Source organism: Leptinotarsa decemlineata, unplaced genomic scaffold (assembly GCF_025532065.1).
Source record: "Leptinotarsa decemlineata unplaced genomic scaffold, Ldec_3_MD MMD2_tig00026361_RagTag_RagTag, whole genome shotgun sequence".
NCBI classification, from domain to species: domain Eukaryota; kingdom Metazoa; phylum Arthropoda; class Insecta; order Coleoptera; family Chrysomelidae; genus Leptinotarsa; species Leptinotarsa decemlineata.
Window position 1 is genome coordinate 275,923 of NW_027412704.1, and position 18,072 is coordinate 293,994.

The window sequence follows — 18,072 nt, forward strand, 5'->3', positions numbered from 1 at the left end:
TTTTCCGTAACTAGATGAAGTTATTGAAGGGCGATTCAGCTACTGAAAAAGATCAAGGAGTTATAAAAAAAGTATCGCATTTCTAGAAGAGGCCAAAATATTATTGGATGATTTCAGAAATAATATAAGCAGTTAGTATAGCTAAGTACCCAAAGTAGGGTCACTCTAGCTTGGGTACCCGGATATGAGGTCACAAGGGCAATGAAGAGGTCGATGTTCTAGCCTGTGAAGGAGCATCTAGGCTATGATCAGCCCAGAACCCTTCTGCGGGGTAGCGAAAGCATGTATAAAGATATCCATAAACTCATGGATGCAAGCCGAATTCTGAATGTTACGGAGTAACTGAAGAGAAGGAACAAGCCAAAACATCACAATACAACACCCGATTCACGTCATAGTAATCAAATTGGCATCATCAGGAGAAGGAGTAGAAAAATTTCAGTGGATACACTTTTACTTCCACTTTTAGAAAGGAAGAGAAGTTGAACTATATAAAAAGAATCAAGTAATTGATATTTGAGGGATGCAATTATTAATTCGGTTTGGAATGATCCAAATTATACGGTGGTGCAATGAAAAAACTCAGATGCAGTAGTAGACGACGTCAGGCATCGAAACCTGCAGAACACGGCCAAAAAAACCCGGAAAAAGCTTTCACACAATTTAATTTCAGTTCGTTTCTGTATCCAATTTGATAATTTTTGCGTTTTTTTCCAATTTTTGTGGTATTCGACACAGTATATTCAAACCTGTATTAATGTGCATAAAAATAGTTGAATGTTTGACAGAGGAATAGCACAGATGGTAAATTTTAAAAACCATAATATAAATAAATAATTAAAGAAGGGGTTTCTGAACGTCAGTGTTGATTTCAAAAATATATTAACCCTATAATCACGAGTCATTTGAATGATGTATTCGTCAGGCAAATTACTAGTGCGTACGGAAATTATAAGTATTGTAACTGTGAATGAAATTGTTGATTTGTTTGTTTTGATTCGCTTCACGAAATTACAGAAACATATACAACAAAAAATGCAGTCGCCAAGTAATAAGTGACCCCGACAGATGAACCTCCGATAGGCAGAATGCATTTAAGATGGGACTTAGTACATTTTCAGCGATTCTCGAAAAAAAAACACGAAGTGCCGATTATATTTTTCAAGTTTTTGTGATATCAGTTTTTCAGCGCCATTGAAATTGTGGTGAGACATTTGAATGCTGTTCTTCGGGAAAAGATATTCGATTTTTTCCTATGCAACTCAACTAGTTTTCTATTAATTTCGCATATTGCAAATATTACTTCTGAAGCGCTTAAAATGTTGGGTTTCATTCTTAGATCTGCAAATGAATTATCTCTCACTTCAATAAAAATTATATATTGTTCAATTGTTAGATTAATAATCGAATACAATTCCACAATTTGGTGCCCTTCTTATCATGTGGATATTGATATGCTTGAAAGTGTTGAAAATAAGTTTTTAATGTACTCTGCATATAAACTGGGATATCATATTGGTGAATATGACTATAAAATTACATTGGACATTCTTAACTTGAATACTCTGGCACATAGAAGATTAGAATCATATCTTACACTATTTCATAAAATAAATAATCAATGGTAGCATCAATTCCCCGGAACTTGTCGAACTAACAACTTTAAATGTGAATCCAAGGAGAACAAGAAATTCAGACTCTTTTGTCGCACCAACTATGGCCGGAATTAATCTGTAGGTAGAATTTTGAGACTTGCAAATACATACAATGTAGATTCAGAATTTTTTAACTCTTTTTTGGAAACATTTTATATATTTTTTCCTTAAACCTAGCTTAGAATACAGTGTGAACTTGTTGATTATCTTGTAAAAAATAAGCATTGCCGTAAATAAATAAATAAATATCTAAATAGACATAATAAATATAACAATACTTAACAAATATGACAAAAAATGAAAGTTAGGTAGTCTAAAATACTCAGTTACAAAATAGTGAAACAAACATATCTTTTTATCATACTCATATAGTAAGAGTTCACCTCTCTGAAGTTTTTGTCAATATGCTTTTGAATTTTTTCAGGAAAATTGTATTTTTTACTGTGTTTGGTAGCCAATTATAGATGAAACTACTTTGATTTATATTGATCTGTTGGATCAATATTATAATGATAGATATTTTCAATTTTAAGTATTATTTCAGAATTTTTATGGTCAGTTAACATTCCATGTATAAATAAATCAATTTTCATTCAATGAAGAGTGTATTTATTTTGGCATGGTCAGTTCCAGGTGGGATCATTTGTATTTACATTTCATTAGATTGTTTCGCAACGTTTTCAGTGGTTTCAAACTACTTTGACTAACAGTACACCAGATATGTATCATGTAAACTATTTCTGTCTATTTTATTTACTGGTAGTTTTTTAATAAGAAATAATTTTGTCATCAACAAAAACTGATATGTTGGTATTATCAATTTTCTCTCTAGGAACACACACATCATTTCTGAAATTCAGGAATGATTTATGTGACTATTTCCATACTGACATCATAATTAGATCATTTGGAAAATATTCGTGTATGACAAATGAATTTTTCATTTGGACATCGAACTCACAAGCCATTTTGTATATAGTAGGAATCATAAGTATCTTATGAAATTGAGAATGTTTTCTTTCTGAAATTTAATACTTCAGCACTTACTTTAACCTTCCTGTTGAATAGATCTGTATATTTATTTTTTTGATAACTAATGATTTCAGATAAGTAATTATTCAATTAAATTTGTTTTGATGAACTAGTGAAACTTATAATATAACATGAAATAAAGGTTTCTTTTATTTACTTCGTGTTATATTATTCTTGTTATTGAATGTCCAAAAACTTATTTTTGAAAATCAGTCATATACCTCAATTTACTTCATCATTGGAGAAAATCAATTTTTGTGCACTATTTCCAACAGCTAACAGTATCTCAATTCGACTATGAATTAAACTATCAATTATTCAGAAGATTTGATTCACTTCACTCACATTAGATAATGAATGTGTTTCAATTAGTGGGTCAGTAATTTCATCAGAGTAGACTTGATAATTGATTGGCTTATTGCCAGACATTTCAAAAGGGCATATTGCGTTGCCTTATTGACGGGTATTGTAGATATCATAAGGAAGAAGAAGTTTAGGTTGAGAATGAACGAAATCTCGGCTTTTAGAAAAGACGACAACCAAGACAAATATATCTCAGTTCCATACCACCAATATACGAAGAACATTACAGAGCTTTCTAGGAAATCCAATGAACAAAGTCGAAAATTCGGAGAGTTCTGGGATTGCGGTGTAAAATATCAAGGACAGACTAAACTATCAATTAAAATAAGATACAAGGAACACTTGATACACCTAAAATATGGAAGATCATCATATTTTGCAACAAAACCATTCCATAGACTTTAGTTCATCAAGATTAGTTAGACAAGTTAACAACAACAGGCATCTCGATGCCTATGAGGGTGTAGAAATAAGTAAACATAATAATATTGTGAATAACGATGGTGTGCCGATACCTTATAGTATACTATATAACTTTTTGAAATAATATTTCATTATCAGATTTACCTGACCTGTCAGATAGGGCAATATTGTTAAATTAACTCAGGACATTTAAGACTCAGGTACCTAGCAGAGGTGTCTATGTTATAAATGAGGACAATATTTAATGTAATTCAGTTAAATTTTTCTCTTGGAGGTGAAGAAACTACTCTATAAAATAGGCACTATATTTCAGTTGTTCAACTCAGCTTCCCATGTCCAAAACCCTAAATTCAATGAAATTGAAGACATCAAAAAATTAATCTCTCCCAAAAATATACCCCCTTCAATTCAATCAATTTGAAGTTTTGCTCCAATTATTTTTATGCAGGATTCGGATCTAATCACAGCTATGAAAACATCATACGATAAACTTGTATTATTCCATCAGGGTTTTTTTCCAATAAGACATATTATCAACTTATAGCAGTTACAAGAGATTAATCACGTAGTGTTTACAGTCTTGAAAATTATTCCTTTGGCTCTATGGCACAGCCTTATTGACATTGCTGATGCATATGCAATGTTTTGATTATAATAAACTATAGATAACGAATATTAATTGGGTCCGGGACATACCTAGATCAAACATTAGCCTCAGTGGGTAAACATGATCCTGAGTGGAATGAAACGGTCACCTTCTCTCATTATACAAGATGATGAAGAAAACGGTAATAATTTTTGACACTTTCGTGATATAATTACAAATTTCCCTTCGAAAACAAAAGTGGCAAATATAAACCATTGCGAAAGTTTATAATTTTTTTGCAGTAAGTTAATTTCCATAAATGTACTTATCTCGAAAATGTTACAGATCTCATGGAAAACACACCTGCGGCAGATTTTGAAACGGCAGTGCATTTCGCAAGTGAGTATTTTGATGCCTTAATTGTTCTAATTTTACTTCTGGAATCTAATGTCGTACTTGACGAATCAGTTTTCTTGCATGTTGTTTTAAAGGAGGATTCAAAAACATTTTTATATTTTTTTCGCGTCAGGAAGGCAGTACAATTGAAGCAGATGGTTGTTGGTGAATGTCTCATTTTGAAATTGTTCGAAAAAAATTATTAGTTTCAGAAAGAACAATGTGAATTGAATCTGCTTCATAGTATTTATTATATTTTTACCCACTTTGACAAGACAGTGACTCTTTTTAGGTTTGCCGAAAGCTTTCGGCAGAATTCCGTTACAATTTCTAGCATTTAAAAAGATTGGCTTGAGCCTGTCTGTTTTCCAATCAGTTTATTCTGTTCGAAATAAATTGTTACAAAATATCATGTTGATTGCGACTCTGATATTAAGCAAATTTTTAACGATGGAACTCACTACACTTTATAAAATAATGTATTGGGTTGGATCGTTTTTTCATAGTCACTATAAATCTTTTGTTTCTAATTTTTTTTCTGCATACTAACTGTACCTGCTATTGCTTTTTTGAAAATCCTTTTGTATACTCATAATATCATTGTATATAAGAGCTCAACTTTCTGTTATACAATGCAACTAATCAATTTGTCACTACCATTCAATTTTGTAATAATCAAATATTGTGAAACCACACACAAGAGATTTACTTCTTTGTGATCTTGTATTTACCTGTCAAAATGTCACGTATTATTGTTGAATATTGATGAATGAATCACTAATCATTAACTGCAAGTGAATAGATTATGACAAATATGTTTATGGCCACTATATGCGCGTTAGAAGACTCTGAGAATGCTTTTCTATATTGAATGTGTGTTTTTCTACAAAATCCACATGGATCCATTGGAATTTTGCCGCAAGTGTTGCAAATTTTATTTCTTTTGACCATGTAAGAAGTACCTAACTTCAAATAATATTGATTTTTGATAAAATAGTTTGTGTCTGATGATAACTTGAAAGAAAAGAACTGTTTTTGTGTACAACAATGGGCAAATTGCATAATGTTTACAGAAAAAAATCTATTCGTTCATTAACTCGTCCGTATTTCTTTTCCTTTGGCTGAAACGTTTTTATTGGTTTCAGAAAACGGAAGGTTTCAGAAATTATTGTTAGCAGTATGCGGAACAGTCTACGCTACATGTGCCATCAGTACTACAACTTTGTCTTTCGTTTTGCCATCAGCAGAGTGTGATTTCAACTTATCTTCAATGGACAAAGGAAAATTATCAGCAACTCCTCTAATCGGTGAGCCTAGAATAAAATTACAGTACTGAAACCTAAGGAAGTCTCCTCATATATCGGTAGTTATTTTAATGAGTATTCTCTTCATTTCCAGGAATGGTACTGGGCTGTGCCGTTTGGGGTGCCATTGCAGACAGCAGAGGTAGAAAACTGGCGCTGATCCTCTCTCTTCTTGTAGACTTCTCAGCAGCAATTACCTCTTCGCTAGCTATGAGTTTTCATTTGTTCCTCATTTGCAGATTTTTCAACGGTTTCGGGTGAGTTGATGTAAGAAATTTAATTCTGCGGAATAATATTTCAGCTGTTCAGCATGTTCATTTTGTTGGAGACGCATACAAGTTGGGGGTCTACTTTAAGGGGACAAAATAGAAATTGATGAATAAATACATATTTTCTTGACAAAAATCAAGATTTGCCTTATTTCTGTACATGCAGAGTATTTCACAGACTGTCACAAAATTTTACTAAGAGTTACGAAAATTTATAGTGAAAATGACCCAAGCTCACTAAAAACAACATTTGAAACAGTATAGTTTTCTGATATCTGATAGCGTTGGTTTATTTTTACAAATACAACCTCGCCTTGTTTGAACATCAAAGCTTTCAGCCATGCTGATTTCTTTTCTGACTTGAAACTTACTTGCATCTTGCCTCAACTCAATTTATTCAAGTAAACCCTACAACAATTGTGAGTTGACAGATTGTACAGTAACGATGATTGACATGACTATATTCAACTTTCTACAGATTTTTTTCTTTTCAGAATCATTGGAGCAACTAATATTATTTTCTCGTACTTGGGAGAATTTTTATCGGTGAAAAACAGAGACGCAATGTTGGGCAAACTGGAAATTTTTTGGAATTTCGGAATTGTGGTCTTACCGGGTGAGTTGAAGATATTTGAAAAACAAAAAAGGTTCTAGAAAAAAAAACGCACCATTGTCATGTTTGGGCCATAAAATCAATCACTCCCAAAACGCCCTTTTGATTTTCCAGAATACGTCTATTACCTGTGCACGTTGAAATAATTAATTGATATTTGTTCGAAAGATCGAGTGAATCTTCATAATCACTCCAAGATTGATTATTCAATACATCAACTGTGGAGAAATACTGTTTCAATATTCATATGGGATTTTATAACTTCTATCTTCTTCCTTGAACCAACAACAGTTATGTCCGATTTACTCTCATTCATGATGAAATAATGATTTTCATATGTTGCAATAATAGTGATGATCGACTGTATTGCCAAACTAACTGACTGTTATAAGGAAACAAGTATAGCTGAGGCACCAGTCAATCTAATAATAACACTGATGATCTTCAAACATAGCTCAACCTCTGAAGTAAGCACCAAACTCTTACGAAGGTTAAAAAAAGATGAACACTTCTATATAGCCGACCACTATTATAATATTCATGCAGTCATTGTTCACTGTGGTTCTGGCGTTGAATTTGGTCATTATTACGCCTTGGTCGAAGACGAAACGGACTGTCATGAAGTGTTCTGGCGATGTATTAAATTTATTGGAGCCTCTGGAGACACCTTACATTTTGTTTTATGAGGGAGAGGACATTGATAGATCAAGATCTTCAGATAATGTGGTGCTGCAGGTTTTTCCGGGTTTTCCTGAAGCTGAAAAAGCAAATGCGCCACTGGAATCAATGAAGTCGCCCCGGAGCGCCAATTAATTTTTATTGTTGTTTTTATGTAACTTTTGTATAAAAAAATATTCTATTCAGCTGAAAATTCAAAAATATTATAACAAAAATGAAAAAATAGTATTGATTTATTATAAAATACGTATACCACAAGCATTTTCTACTTCTCCAAGTGGAAAACTATAATAAAGTTAGGTACTATCAGCATATTAGTGAATACTATTGTCTCTGAAACATTTAATCATTCTTACGTATGAATACTGAATAGTAGTGTGCCAAGAATCGACCCCTGTGGCACTCCACTTGATGGAATATTTTCAGATGAACGTCTATCTTTGAGTTCTTGTCAAATAAGTCTTCAAGAGCTCACATGCATTTCCCTAAAGCTCCAAATATCTCGAAATAGCAATGAGAAGCTTATGATTGAATTTTTTAACAAATTTTAGCTTTCGCGTGGTCCCTCCTGAGTGTACCTGTTCACAAATCATTCTGCTACCAAGCAAACTTCAGTCCATGGAGGATTTTCGTTCTGATCTGCGGCATCCCCAGTTTACTGAGTGCTGCGATGCTGTGGTTTCTGCCGGAAACACCCAAGTACTTGATGTCGAAAGAAAAATTCGAAGAGGCCAGACAAGTGTTCCAGAAAATGTATGTGTGGAACACTAGGAATCCTAGTTGTATTTACCCAGTGAGTTATACTTTTTGACTGCTTAGTCGAGGAGTTTTCAACTATCCACTCGGCAGAAACTGAGTGTTTTTGCTGTTGAATGACAATAATAACGATAATTTTTGTTGCTGCAGGTATTAACTTTGGAAGGGGAGCTTGAGAACAACAATGTGGTGAAGACCAAAAGATGTACATTGGTACGAAAGATAAAGAATAAATGTTCTGCAGTATTAAACTCGTTGAAAGTATTATTTTCCCAACCGTACTTAAGGTATTTGGCTATCACTAGTTTTGCTGACTTTGGGTTAATGATGAGGTGAGTCCAATGACTGTTTTCATTTTCGAGGAGGAATCAGAGAAAATGTATCTTTTTTTTTCAGTTATTACACGTTGATCATGTGGTTTCCTGAAATCTTCAGCAGATTTTATGAATTTGAAGTCCAGCACCCCAACCTCACTGCTGGGATTGTGGAAGTGTTCCAAAACAACGCAACTAGGAACAACATATTTTTCAGCTTCCTCCCCTGTGATCCTTCTATCGATTTCAGAGTATTTCTCGATACGTTCATCATAGGATTGAGCTGCATTCCTACTTCAGTATCGTTGAGTTATTTCATGAAGAAGGTTGGCAAAATATCTGTACTAGGTATGTGTGATACAAATTTATCGAAGTTCCGGTTACAATTTCGACAGGAAAAACCATGGATACATATTATTACTGTTCCATATTCAATTCAAATAGAAAAGTCGTTGAAGAACAATATATTTCCTTAGAAGACCTTGTTACAACGACCAATCTACTGAGCTTTGTTTATGAATTCACTAGATAAGAATATATCCTACTGACTGCGCCAAATTTCATCAACTGTTTGTTTTTCAGTATTCTGTCTGATGACGTCTGGTCTAGCAACGTTGTCACTAATTTGGGTACGCAGCACTTGGCAAACGTTGGTACTGTCTTGTTTCTTTGAAGCACTCACTAGTATTCTTGAATCAGTCCTTTTTTGTGTTGTGGTGGATCTATTTCCAACTAATCTGAGGTGAGTTTCTGGTTCCATGATTTTGTGTTCATATATTTGACCACTTTGCAGAGTTTGCTTTACATAAGATGCTTCTCAGACAGTAGCAAGAAGTGAAATTGAGGCAAGAAGAATATTTTTAAATTGGTTTTTACATACATAGTTTTCAACTAAATTCAAAGAAATAGAAACATGAACAATTTTTTATTGTTATATACTTAAGGGTTATGTTTTGTTTTTCAGGGCTATAGCGTTGGCCATTACTGCAATGTCTGGCAGACTAGGAGCAATTTTGGGAAACATTATATTTGGGATTCTCATCGATATCAACTGTTTGATTCCTATATATCTCTTTGGACTTTTGTTGTTTGGTAAGTTCACCAAAATGAACAGAGTTTGCAAAGTTACAATCTGAGTGCAAAACAGATCACTAGTCACAAAAAGTCTATGAATATAGTCTATATTGCTATAGTTGTTGATTTCAAAATGCCATTGCTTACTTTTCCACAAATGAAATGAACACTACGTCATCATTGATATCTTTTTACAGCTAGCGGCTTGCTTTGTCTTGCTATTCCTCGTACGGAAAATTACATTGTTATACATTGAGGATGACAGAAGAATGAAGGGCCTTGAAATAAACGCAAAGGAACTGTTACAGCCGTGACAATATGTTAGAAAAAGAAAACGAAGATGATGAGCTTATGACACTGCAGCCAGATGGTTGAATGTACTGACGACTTACTTCTCTCTCTCTCTTTCTCTCGCTAGAAAATTTGAGAGTGTGTTTATGGTGAAGATTTCAAGAACTCGTTTTCGGATTAGTTGTAAACCCCTAAAAGAGTACGAATAGTTGAATATTGTATACAATTCAATGAAAGAAATATATATATATACTTTCGAATTTTTTTTTATTTGTCCTCAAAACCTGTTTCCAGTTTCCTGAACATTAATGAACCTCCCTAAAAATACTATAACTTATTTTAAACTTAGAACTATATGAAAAATTGGTTTTCGAAAAGTTAAATTGAAGACTTTTGGAATGTTATTCATATAACGATCACAGGTCAATAGAAATCTTTTATTCCACAATCTCGACGAGGAGCTTTCTCTTGATATTCAAAAATTCATAATATTCAGCTCCACTATATGGGTGGGCATTATAACAAATCTGAAAAAACCTCCATGTACTATTCAAATTTGAGTTCGATTTGAAAAGTGACTTTCAAAACTGCTAGTACATGACAATAAGTGTTACGAAATCAGCTGTAAGCGGACTGTAATAGTTGTAAGCGGACTGTAATAGCTCGCTACAAAGGAACATCTTTCAGATATTCGATAGACCAGTGAAGCCAGTGAAATGGGCGAGGAATGTTGAAACTTTCGAGTCCGATACAGGACAAGTTTAGATGCCTCAGAAAGTTTAGAAATAAAAAAATGTGGTATAAGATCTATGAAACGTGTCCCATTCTTGATAGTTCAATGTTCGCACTAGTTTGTAACTTCAGTATCCATTGAAAACATTTTACCGACACCAGAACAAAAGTTACGGTCTCTTATTTTCCCCCACGTCGACTGTTGGACAGAAGCTTAATGATTTAATGTATCACAATAACACAAACGTTTGAATAGTGATAAGATTTGCAAATGCTGTACCAAAATCATTGTATATTCTTCTAAAATATCAGTTGATGATTCTGACTAGACGATGCATCAATTCAAAACACCAAAGAAATGAAAAAATCCAGTGTAGCAACAACTAGTCTTGATGAAAAAAGGGTGGAAGATTTGAGAAAATCGCAAGATGCTTCAAAAAGTGAGTATAAATATGAGAAACATTTAAAACTGAGGTTTCGATGTACTAACAATAAATTTATTGAAAATCGAGTCAGTTTATCAAATAACTAGGAATGCTACAATAATCTTTCAAAAAGACTATCCTTTGTTGGGGATTTGAAAAACTAGGTTAGATTAGGTCCAAAGTGAGTGGGTCTATTCGACCCTCCATCGCAATCCGCAAGGGTTTATTTTGGCTCACACCTATTCCGTGAACCAACAACTATCTGCTCCTCCTTCTTCTGTCTTCTCTTTGAAAAACAAACTAACTAAGAATACTTTTATTGAAGTGGATGAATTGGCCGACTTCGAAACTGCCGTCGAAGCAACAGGATTTGGAAAGTTCAACTTGATATTGCTGTTGATCAGCGTCCCAACTTCGTTATCACAGGCTTTTGAGCAAATGACGTTATCCTTTGTGATTCCAATAGCTCAGTGTGATCTGCATTTAACACTGGAAGATAAAGGAATGCTCAACGCTATTGCTTTCGCAGGTAAGTAGAATTAAGTCGAGTCCAAAACTGGAGACCCACATTTTTTTTTTTGGAATTGGTAAAAACAAAAGACCCAATTACATCTTGTAGATTCATGGAGTGCTAGTGTATTCAACTGATAACTTTGAATTGGAACTAAATTTCTGCCTTCTGCTTTTTTCAGGAATGATATCAAGTGGTTTTGTCTCTGGATACCTATGCGATTTTTTTGGAAGAAGAAAAATGATAATTATTGGACATACTCTGCAAGCTTTCTTCACCATTCTGGCGTCTTTATCTCAGACTTTTCCTATGTTGATGGCAGCAAAATTCTTCAGCGGATTTTGGTAAGCAACCACAATTCTACAAGTCCATAAACAGTGTAAAATTTGGAAAAAAACAATCATTATACTTTCCTGAAATCCCTGAATATGGAACATTGGTGTAAAGCTCATTGAACAAAAAAATTTATCATTAAATGTTGTATTTTCGTATGAAAATTTTGCTGTGGTTTTGAAATATTCAGCAATAGCTTCGTCTAGTCTAGAATCTAGATGATCTGAATTGCTTTTTTCTCTCAGGCCATTGATGTTGAAGGACTTCACATCAAGATTTACGAGTCTTCTTGGCTAACTTAGTTATTTTCAAGGATCTCTTTTGAATTCAACACAACGAAGAAACCTTTGCAGCTACCAAATTATTGAAAATGCCGTCAAAAATGGGGTTGCTATGGTCTGATGTCAACTAACATTTTTCTTGGTCTGTAAAGTAAAGTGTACAAAAAAACCTGTAACAGCTTCGTGAGTTTCTCACCAGTATGGTCTTCTATCTTTATATTATAACTGCGCGTCCTACTCATAATCTGTTATTTCTAACATCCGGATACATGTCTTTCCAGTTTTAATGGGGGTTTCTCTGCATTCACTTCGTACCTCACCGAATGGCATTCTTCCAAATACAGGGGCGTGGTGCAACTTATACGAGGTACTGCTATAGCATTTGGGAATGTGGTTGTACCCCTATTAGCCTGGGGCATTCTCCCCCAAAGCATATATTTTCGACTGTTTGGTGTCTTAGGTGCGGAACAAAGATTTTTTTATCAGGATATCTGGAAATAACGTTTATTATTCTGTTTTAGACATCCACTCCTGGAATGTATTTATTCTCGCCACGATATTGGCTCCGTTAATTTGTGCTTCGACGTCTTATTTTGCCCCGGAGAGTCCCAAATTTTTGATGACCAGTGGAAGGAATGAAGAAGCTCTGAGGGTTTTTAGAATGGCTTACAGCATGAATACCGGAAAATCTGTAGAATCATATCCAGTACGTATAGTCTAACATTTCATTATTTGTGATGCACTGTTTGGAAACTCTGGTGTAGAAATTAATATTAATGACGTTTTTTTGAGACCTTAAACTTTATTATATTGTTTGTTTGAGACCTCAAACTTTTTTATGTTAATTGAGATGAATTTTACATTCGTGTGCCGTCTGTTGAAGATTTATAATACTAGTGACTAGAACTTTAGTAGGAGTGGCCTCACTTCAGGCCACTCCTACACCCCACTCCTCCACTTCTCGTCATCACCCAGTCGACCAATCAGAAGCTACCGCGTGTACAGCGGGAAATTCAAATTGTTCTCACTTCAACGAGACAGACCACCTATCCAAGCTCACCATCAAATAGCCGAAGATATCTCACATACATTTTGTTTTATTCAAATTCAAAGATAGGAAGCGCTTATGAAAGAATCAAGAATCTCTGTAAGCAGATACCATATGACCATTTGATTTTTCTTTGATCAACTTCATATTTCTTTGAGTATTTCTTATTTCAAAAATTAAACAGTTATTGGTGAAAGTAATGAAATCATGATTGCTATCTGAAAGAAAAGCGATACTAATTGAAAATTGGTCTTTATTTCCTTAGATCAAACAGCTTGTGGATGAAAGAAGTCATATGACAAGGAGAAAGTCTGTCGAGAAGATCAAGAATAGTTTTCAGGCTTTGAAGCCTCTGATCACACCACCATATCTCTACAAACTGATACTTGTGTGTATTACTGCATGCTTTATATTGATGGGGTAAGAATATAGTCATGAAATTTCAAAAGAATCAATGATTCTAGAAGTCACATTCTATAAAATATAAGCATGAAGTCAAGAAAATCCGATTATATTATTTATGATATACTCGAAATCGTTTTTGTAACACGTTTCTCAGAGAATTTCCTGCTAGCCAAAGTGGAAGATTGACAGTTTTTTAGGGTCAGGAAGCAACTATTATGGTGAGACGAAAATGTTCTGAAATCGCAACAAATCAATTTATGCATGTTGGGAAATCCCAACCTTCTCCTGGTTCTTTCCCTTTCCTTATTACCTCTCCTTTTTTTTCTCATTTTTATTTAATTTTTTTATTAATTTTTTTTTTATTTTCATGGCCCAAAATGTCCCAACTTTTCCCAAGTCGAAAAAGCAGGGGGGAGGCCCCTCCATCCCCCCATGACGACGGCCCTGTGTATATGTATATTATAACTATGTAATGTTGTTTATATTCTAGATAAATTCGGTTATTTTTTCATGGAACACAAATTTTAAATAGCACTTAGACACAATAAGAAGACACATTGAAATAACGGGGGTTTTTATTTTATAGAAACCATTCCTTGAAGCTGTGGTTTCCTCAACTTCTTCAGAGCATCAACGACTATCAGCAGTACAATAATGGTTCCAGTTCAGGAATGTGTGATATCATCGACTTTTTGAATGAAAAAACCACAACAACGTCAGAAGCTTGCGATGTGGTGAGCTTGATCTTTTTATTCCAAAAACTTACATTATAGGAATATATTGTGTCACAATTCTTCTGGCTCCCAAAATTTCTATGTTGTGTATACCTATTTGGAACTACTTTTTGGGTCCCCAAAACTATTATTTTGTTTTTCCACGAATTGAAAAATGTTACCTATATACTTATTCTCAAGAAAAAAACTGAAACACTGCATTGGGCAACAACCCATCGCGATATGATTCACAAAAATATTGATTTTTAAAACAAATGTGCACCAATATATCTATTTTAATTTTTTTTTTAAATGTTGACTGTTTCAACAGTTCTCATGTATATTTTATAATAGTTATTGATCATGTACATTCTTAAAAATTCATCTCACTGTGTTAAGCCTTAGTTGTAATCATTTCAGTGTTTTACATAACCCATGTACGAGGTATCAACTTTCTATGGGATTCACCTACTTATTTACATCTCTTCTTTTCTTCTTCATGAATTGTAACTATAATTTATCATTACTATCATCATAAAATGGTTGCAACACAGAAATAATCCATCATATCTGTTCGAAGAAGCTACTGTATTGCGAAACATATACTCTGCTGTTCAAAGAACAAGGTGATTTCTCATTTTCCTCAAACAATATTTATTTATTCACCAATTTCTATCTGTGGATGAATTCATACTTACTATCAGCATTGCACCCGTGCGGAGCTGGGCGAGTCGCTAGTCAGTACATATAGAGTTCATTTATTTTTCAATACTTTGATTCCTATTTCAGAATCTGGATAATTCGTCAGTCTACATCAATGCCATAATTATCGGGTGTGTACAAATAGCACAGTTCACTATTGCAGGATTTTTCTTGAGGTTATTGGGACACAGAGTTTTAGCAGGTAATGTTGCCCTGCTTTCTGGTATGCGTTTTCCTCAGCTTGAGTTATATATTCTCTAAATCAAATTATGATTTTCTACGGTCCGCATAAACACGATTTTAAATTTCAGGAATAACAACGAGCATATCAGGAGCTTGTGCCATAGGAATATATTTTGCGAAAAACTCCACAACTATCACTGCGTTATTCTCGATATTCATTGGATTCTTTGAACTGGCTGGAAATACAGTGCTGACAATGACCCTAGAAATATTTCCCACGACTTGCAGGTATATTTCAATCAAAAATTAATGTTAAATGATGAATAGAAATGACAAAAAATAGCGAAGACGGTTCAACCAAGTATGGCAGAGTATACCAATAATTTCTATTCCCAAGTAGGTACAACAATGTTCATTATTTTATTTTTTGCAGGACAACGGCTCTTTCTTTTCATCTCACTATGGCCCGTATAGGATCCATAACAGGAAATATGATATTCTCCAAGTTGATATCATCAGGATGTCTTTACCCTTTTATCTTCTGCGGCGGATTGGCTTTCAGTAATTATTTTTTCACTCTATATATAGGGTCTTCCAACAGGGACTTTGACGATTGATAACCGCCATCTTGTTGAATCTACATCTGCCAAATCAGTTGTCATTGATTCAGTCTGTGAGAGTGTGCAGGATAATCTGAGGCAGTAGATTTAGCGTCGCTCACAAGAAATCCGCCTTGGCGAATTTTGCGTCGTGACTTTGGCCTGCACCCTTACAAAATTCAACTGTGTTAGGAACTGAAGGTAAACAATCCAAAAGCGTCCAATGCATCAGAAAAAGTCACTGTATGGTGTGGATTTTGGGCTGGCGGTTTCATCAGTCCATATTTCTTCGAGAACGACGTTGGTCAGGCCATAACTGTCAACGGCGAGTACTATAGGTCGATAATTACCAACTTCCTTTGACCTGAGCTTATGCCACATTGGATATTCTGATATTCTGCACGAGCATGGTCATCTTATGGCCACCAAGATCGTGGGATTTGAATCCGTTGGACTTTTTCTTGTGGGGTGTATGCGAATGAGCCACCAAGCGCAGCGGTCCTCAAAGTCAACATAACCCATGCCGTCAGTCAAATTCAGCCTGATTTATGCGCCAAAGTCATGGAAAATTGAACGTTTTGGATGCGTTTCACCTTTCGAAGCCGTGACGGACATTTGAACGATGTTATTTTCCACAAATAATGGCATCAAGAGGTCTTTCACTTCGTTTCAATTAAATTTAAAGTTGTAAACGCCTAATGGAAGACTCTATACGTATGTATGTACATTGATTTACGTTGGGTGGTAATATGAAATAACATAAACGTTTCCATTACATATATTTCCATATCTTTTTTCCCATTTTTTCTTTATTTAAATTTCAATGAATGCTTTTTCCAGCGATTCCCATCTTGATGTGTTTTTATCCAAACTTGACGAATAAGGCTCTTGTTTAGAAACGTTCGATAGTAGCAGCAATATTGAAAGATCACCAGGAACTTCCAAAATAGGAAAAAAAAAGATCGACATCAGTAGAACCTTACCTTGATGATATGAATGTTATAAAGTCGATTGAACCATTCTAAACTTTCATTTTATTTCACATTTTGTCATGCCTGTCATCCTTTCTCGAATTGGAATACAATTAATTGATTTATAACTACTATAATCATAATTTTTGCATTAATTTCCAAAGTATGAATATAGGAAAGCACTTATAGAAGTATGTGCAAAAAAATATACAGAAAGAACTTAGGTAAAAAGTTTACATACATTTGTCATACATATATTACCTGCGCTGAAAAAATCGTAGACTAACACACGAATGGCGCTACTAGAATTGAATCCGTATGATTTTCAGTTAACCCTTACCTTCAAAAGACACGTGTACAAATCTCACAGCTATCGGACTATTAGTTTATGGGATAGAACATTTTGAGCGAAGCAACTTTTGTTAGTTTGGAGAAAATTGATAAAAAGGAATTCCGTGTGATAATAAAGCATTGCTTTTAGCGTAAAAAATACTGTTGAAGCCGGAGCTTGGCTCGATAAACATTATTAGGACTTGGTAACTAACGAAAACATCAAAAAAAGTCCAAAAATCAATTTGGATGACCGTAAAATGAAGTAGGTGGAGATTGCCGAGACTCTAATGCATCATTGATGTATGTAGAATGTATGATTGTCTGATTTTTTGTTTAAAAAACCTGAAAAAAATCATTCGGCAGTGGCAAAAAAATTATCCTTTGATTGATTATGATTGATAATGAATTTATCAAAGGACATTTCTTCTTTTGAAGACGATTTTTATGCGATTAGGATCACCACGTTGAATTCTCACTACGTCAAAATTCAAATGGCGGGAATTCGACATTGTGGGAATTCAATATAGTGAGATTTCGACGTAGTGAGAATTCGACGTAAGATGAATAATTTAACTAAGGTCAAGGAGTATCACTACATAGAATTCTCATTACGTCGAATTACCGCTATCTTAAAGTAATTCATGTTTCAATAACTTTCGTATTCTGATAATGTGAGTGAGACGTTTCTATATCGCATTGAATGACAATTCAGTTTCCTGTCAGCGTTTCGGTCTTAAATTGAATCCAACATCAGGGCTCAAATAGGGCTCAATGACATAGGTAAGAAAACAAAAGAAAATAAGGACTAACTGCATGAAACTCATACAACCAAAGACAGGTTTTAATGTGTCGATGTCTATATTCAAGAGTACATGGCCGCATTTGGCTGAGAAAAAAATGTTGTTTCATCAAAACAAACAGCACCAGCTGACAAATCCATCGTCGCAATGACCAAAATTAACGAATTAAAGTTTGAGTTGCTACCTATGCACCATATTCGCCAAGTTTAGCCCCCTCGGATTATTTTCTATTCCCAAACTTGAAAGTATGTCACAGTGGTCAAAAATGAATTGCTATAATTT

The 18,072-nt window shown here is 34.3% G+C and overlaps 2 protein-coding genes across 3 annotated transcripts; both read left to right on the top strand.

The window, feature by feature from the left end:
* The first annotated feature begins 1,079 nt into the window (after positions 1-1,079).
* LOC111518132 (synaptic vesicle glycoprotein 2B) lies at positions 1,080-10,014 on the top strand. 2 transcript variants are annotated; one of them, XM_074184968.1, is made up of 11 exons: positions 1,080-1,205; positions 4,405-4,458; positions 5,601-5,762; positions 5,854-6,016; positions 6,523-6,644; positions 7,871-8,112; positions 8,226-8,407; positions 8,472-8,737; positions 8,972-9,131; positions 9,354-9,481; positions 9,661-10,014. In XM_074184968.1, the coding sequence occupies exons 2-11, from the start codon at positions 4,410-4,412 to the stop codon at positions 9,717-9,719; spliced, it is 1,533 nt and encodes a 510-aa protein (XP_074041069.1). In that variant the 5' UTR covers positions 1,080-1,205; positions 4,405-4,409; the 3' UTR covers positions 9,720-10,014. The 2 variants fall into 2 exon arrangements, with proteins under 2 accessions (XP_074041069.1, XP_074041068.1); XM_074184967.1 differs by lacking the exon at positions 1,080-1,205 and adding an exon at positions 3,153-4,261.
* A 754-nt stretch (positions 10,015-10,768) lies between these two features.
* LOC111503434 (synaptic vesicle glycoprotein 2B) lies at positions 10,769-16,712 on the top strand. The gene is made up of 11 exons (XM_023157757.2): positions 10,769-10,926; positions 11,237-11,440; positions 11,604-11,766; positions 12,318-12,496; positions 12,558-12,742; positions 13,350-13,504; positions 14,076-14,223; positions 14,992-15,106; positions 15,216-15,375; positions 15,521-15,648; positions 16,527-16,712. Exons 1-11 carry the CDS (start codon positions 10,845-10,847, stop codon positions 16,580-16,582), a joined length of 1,575 nt encoding a protein of 524 aa, XP_023013525.2. The 5' UTR covers positions 10,769-10,844; the 3' UTR covers positions 16,583-16,712.
* The last annotated feature ends 1,360 nt before the right edge of the window (positions 16,713-18,072 follow it).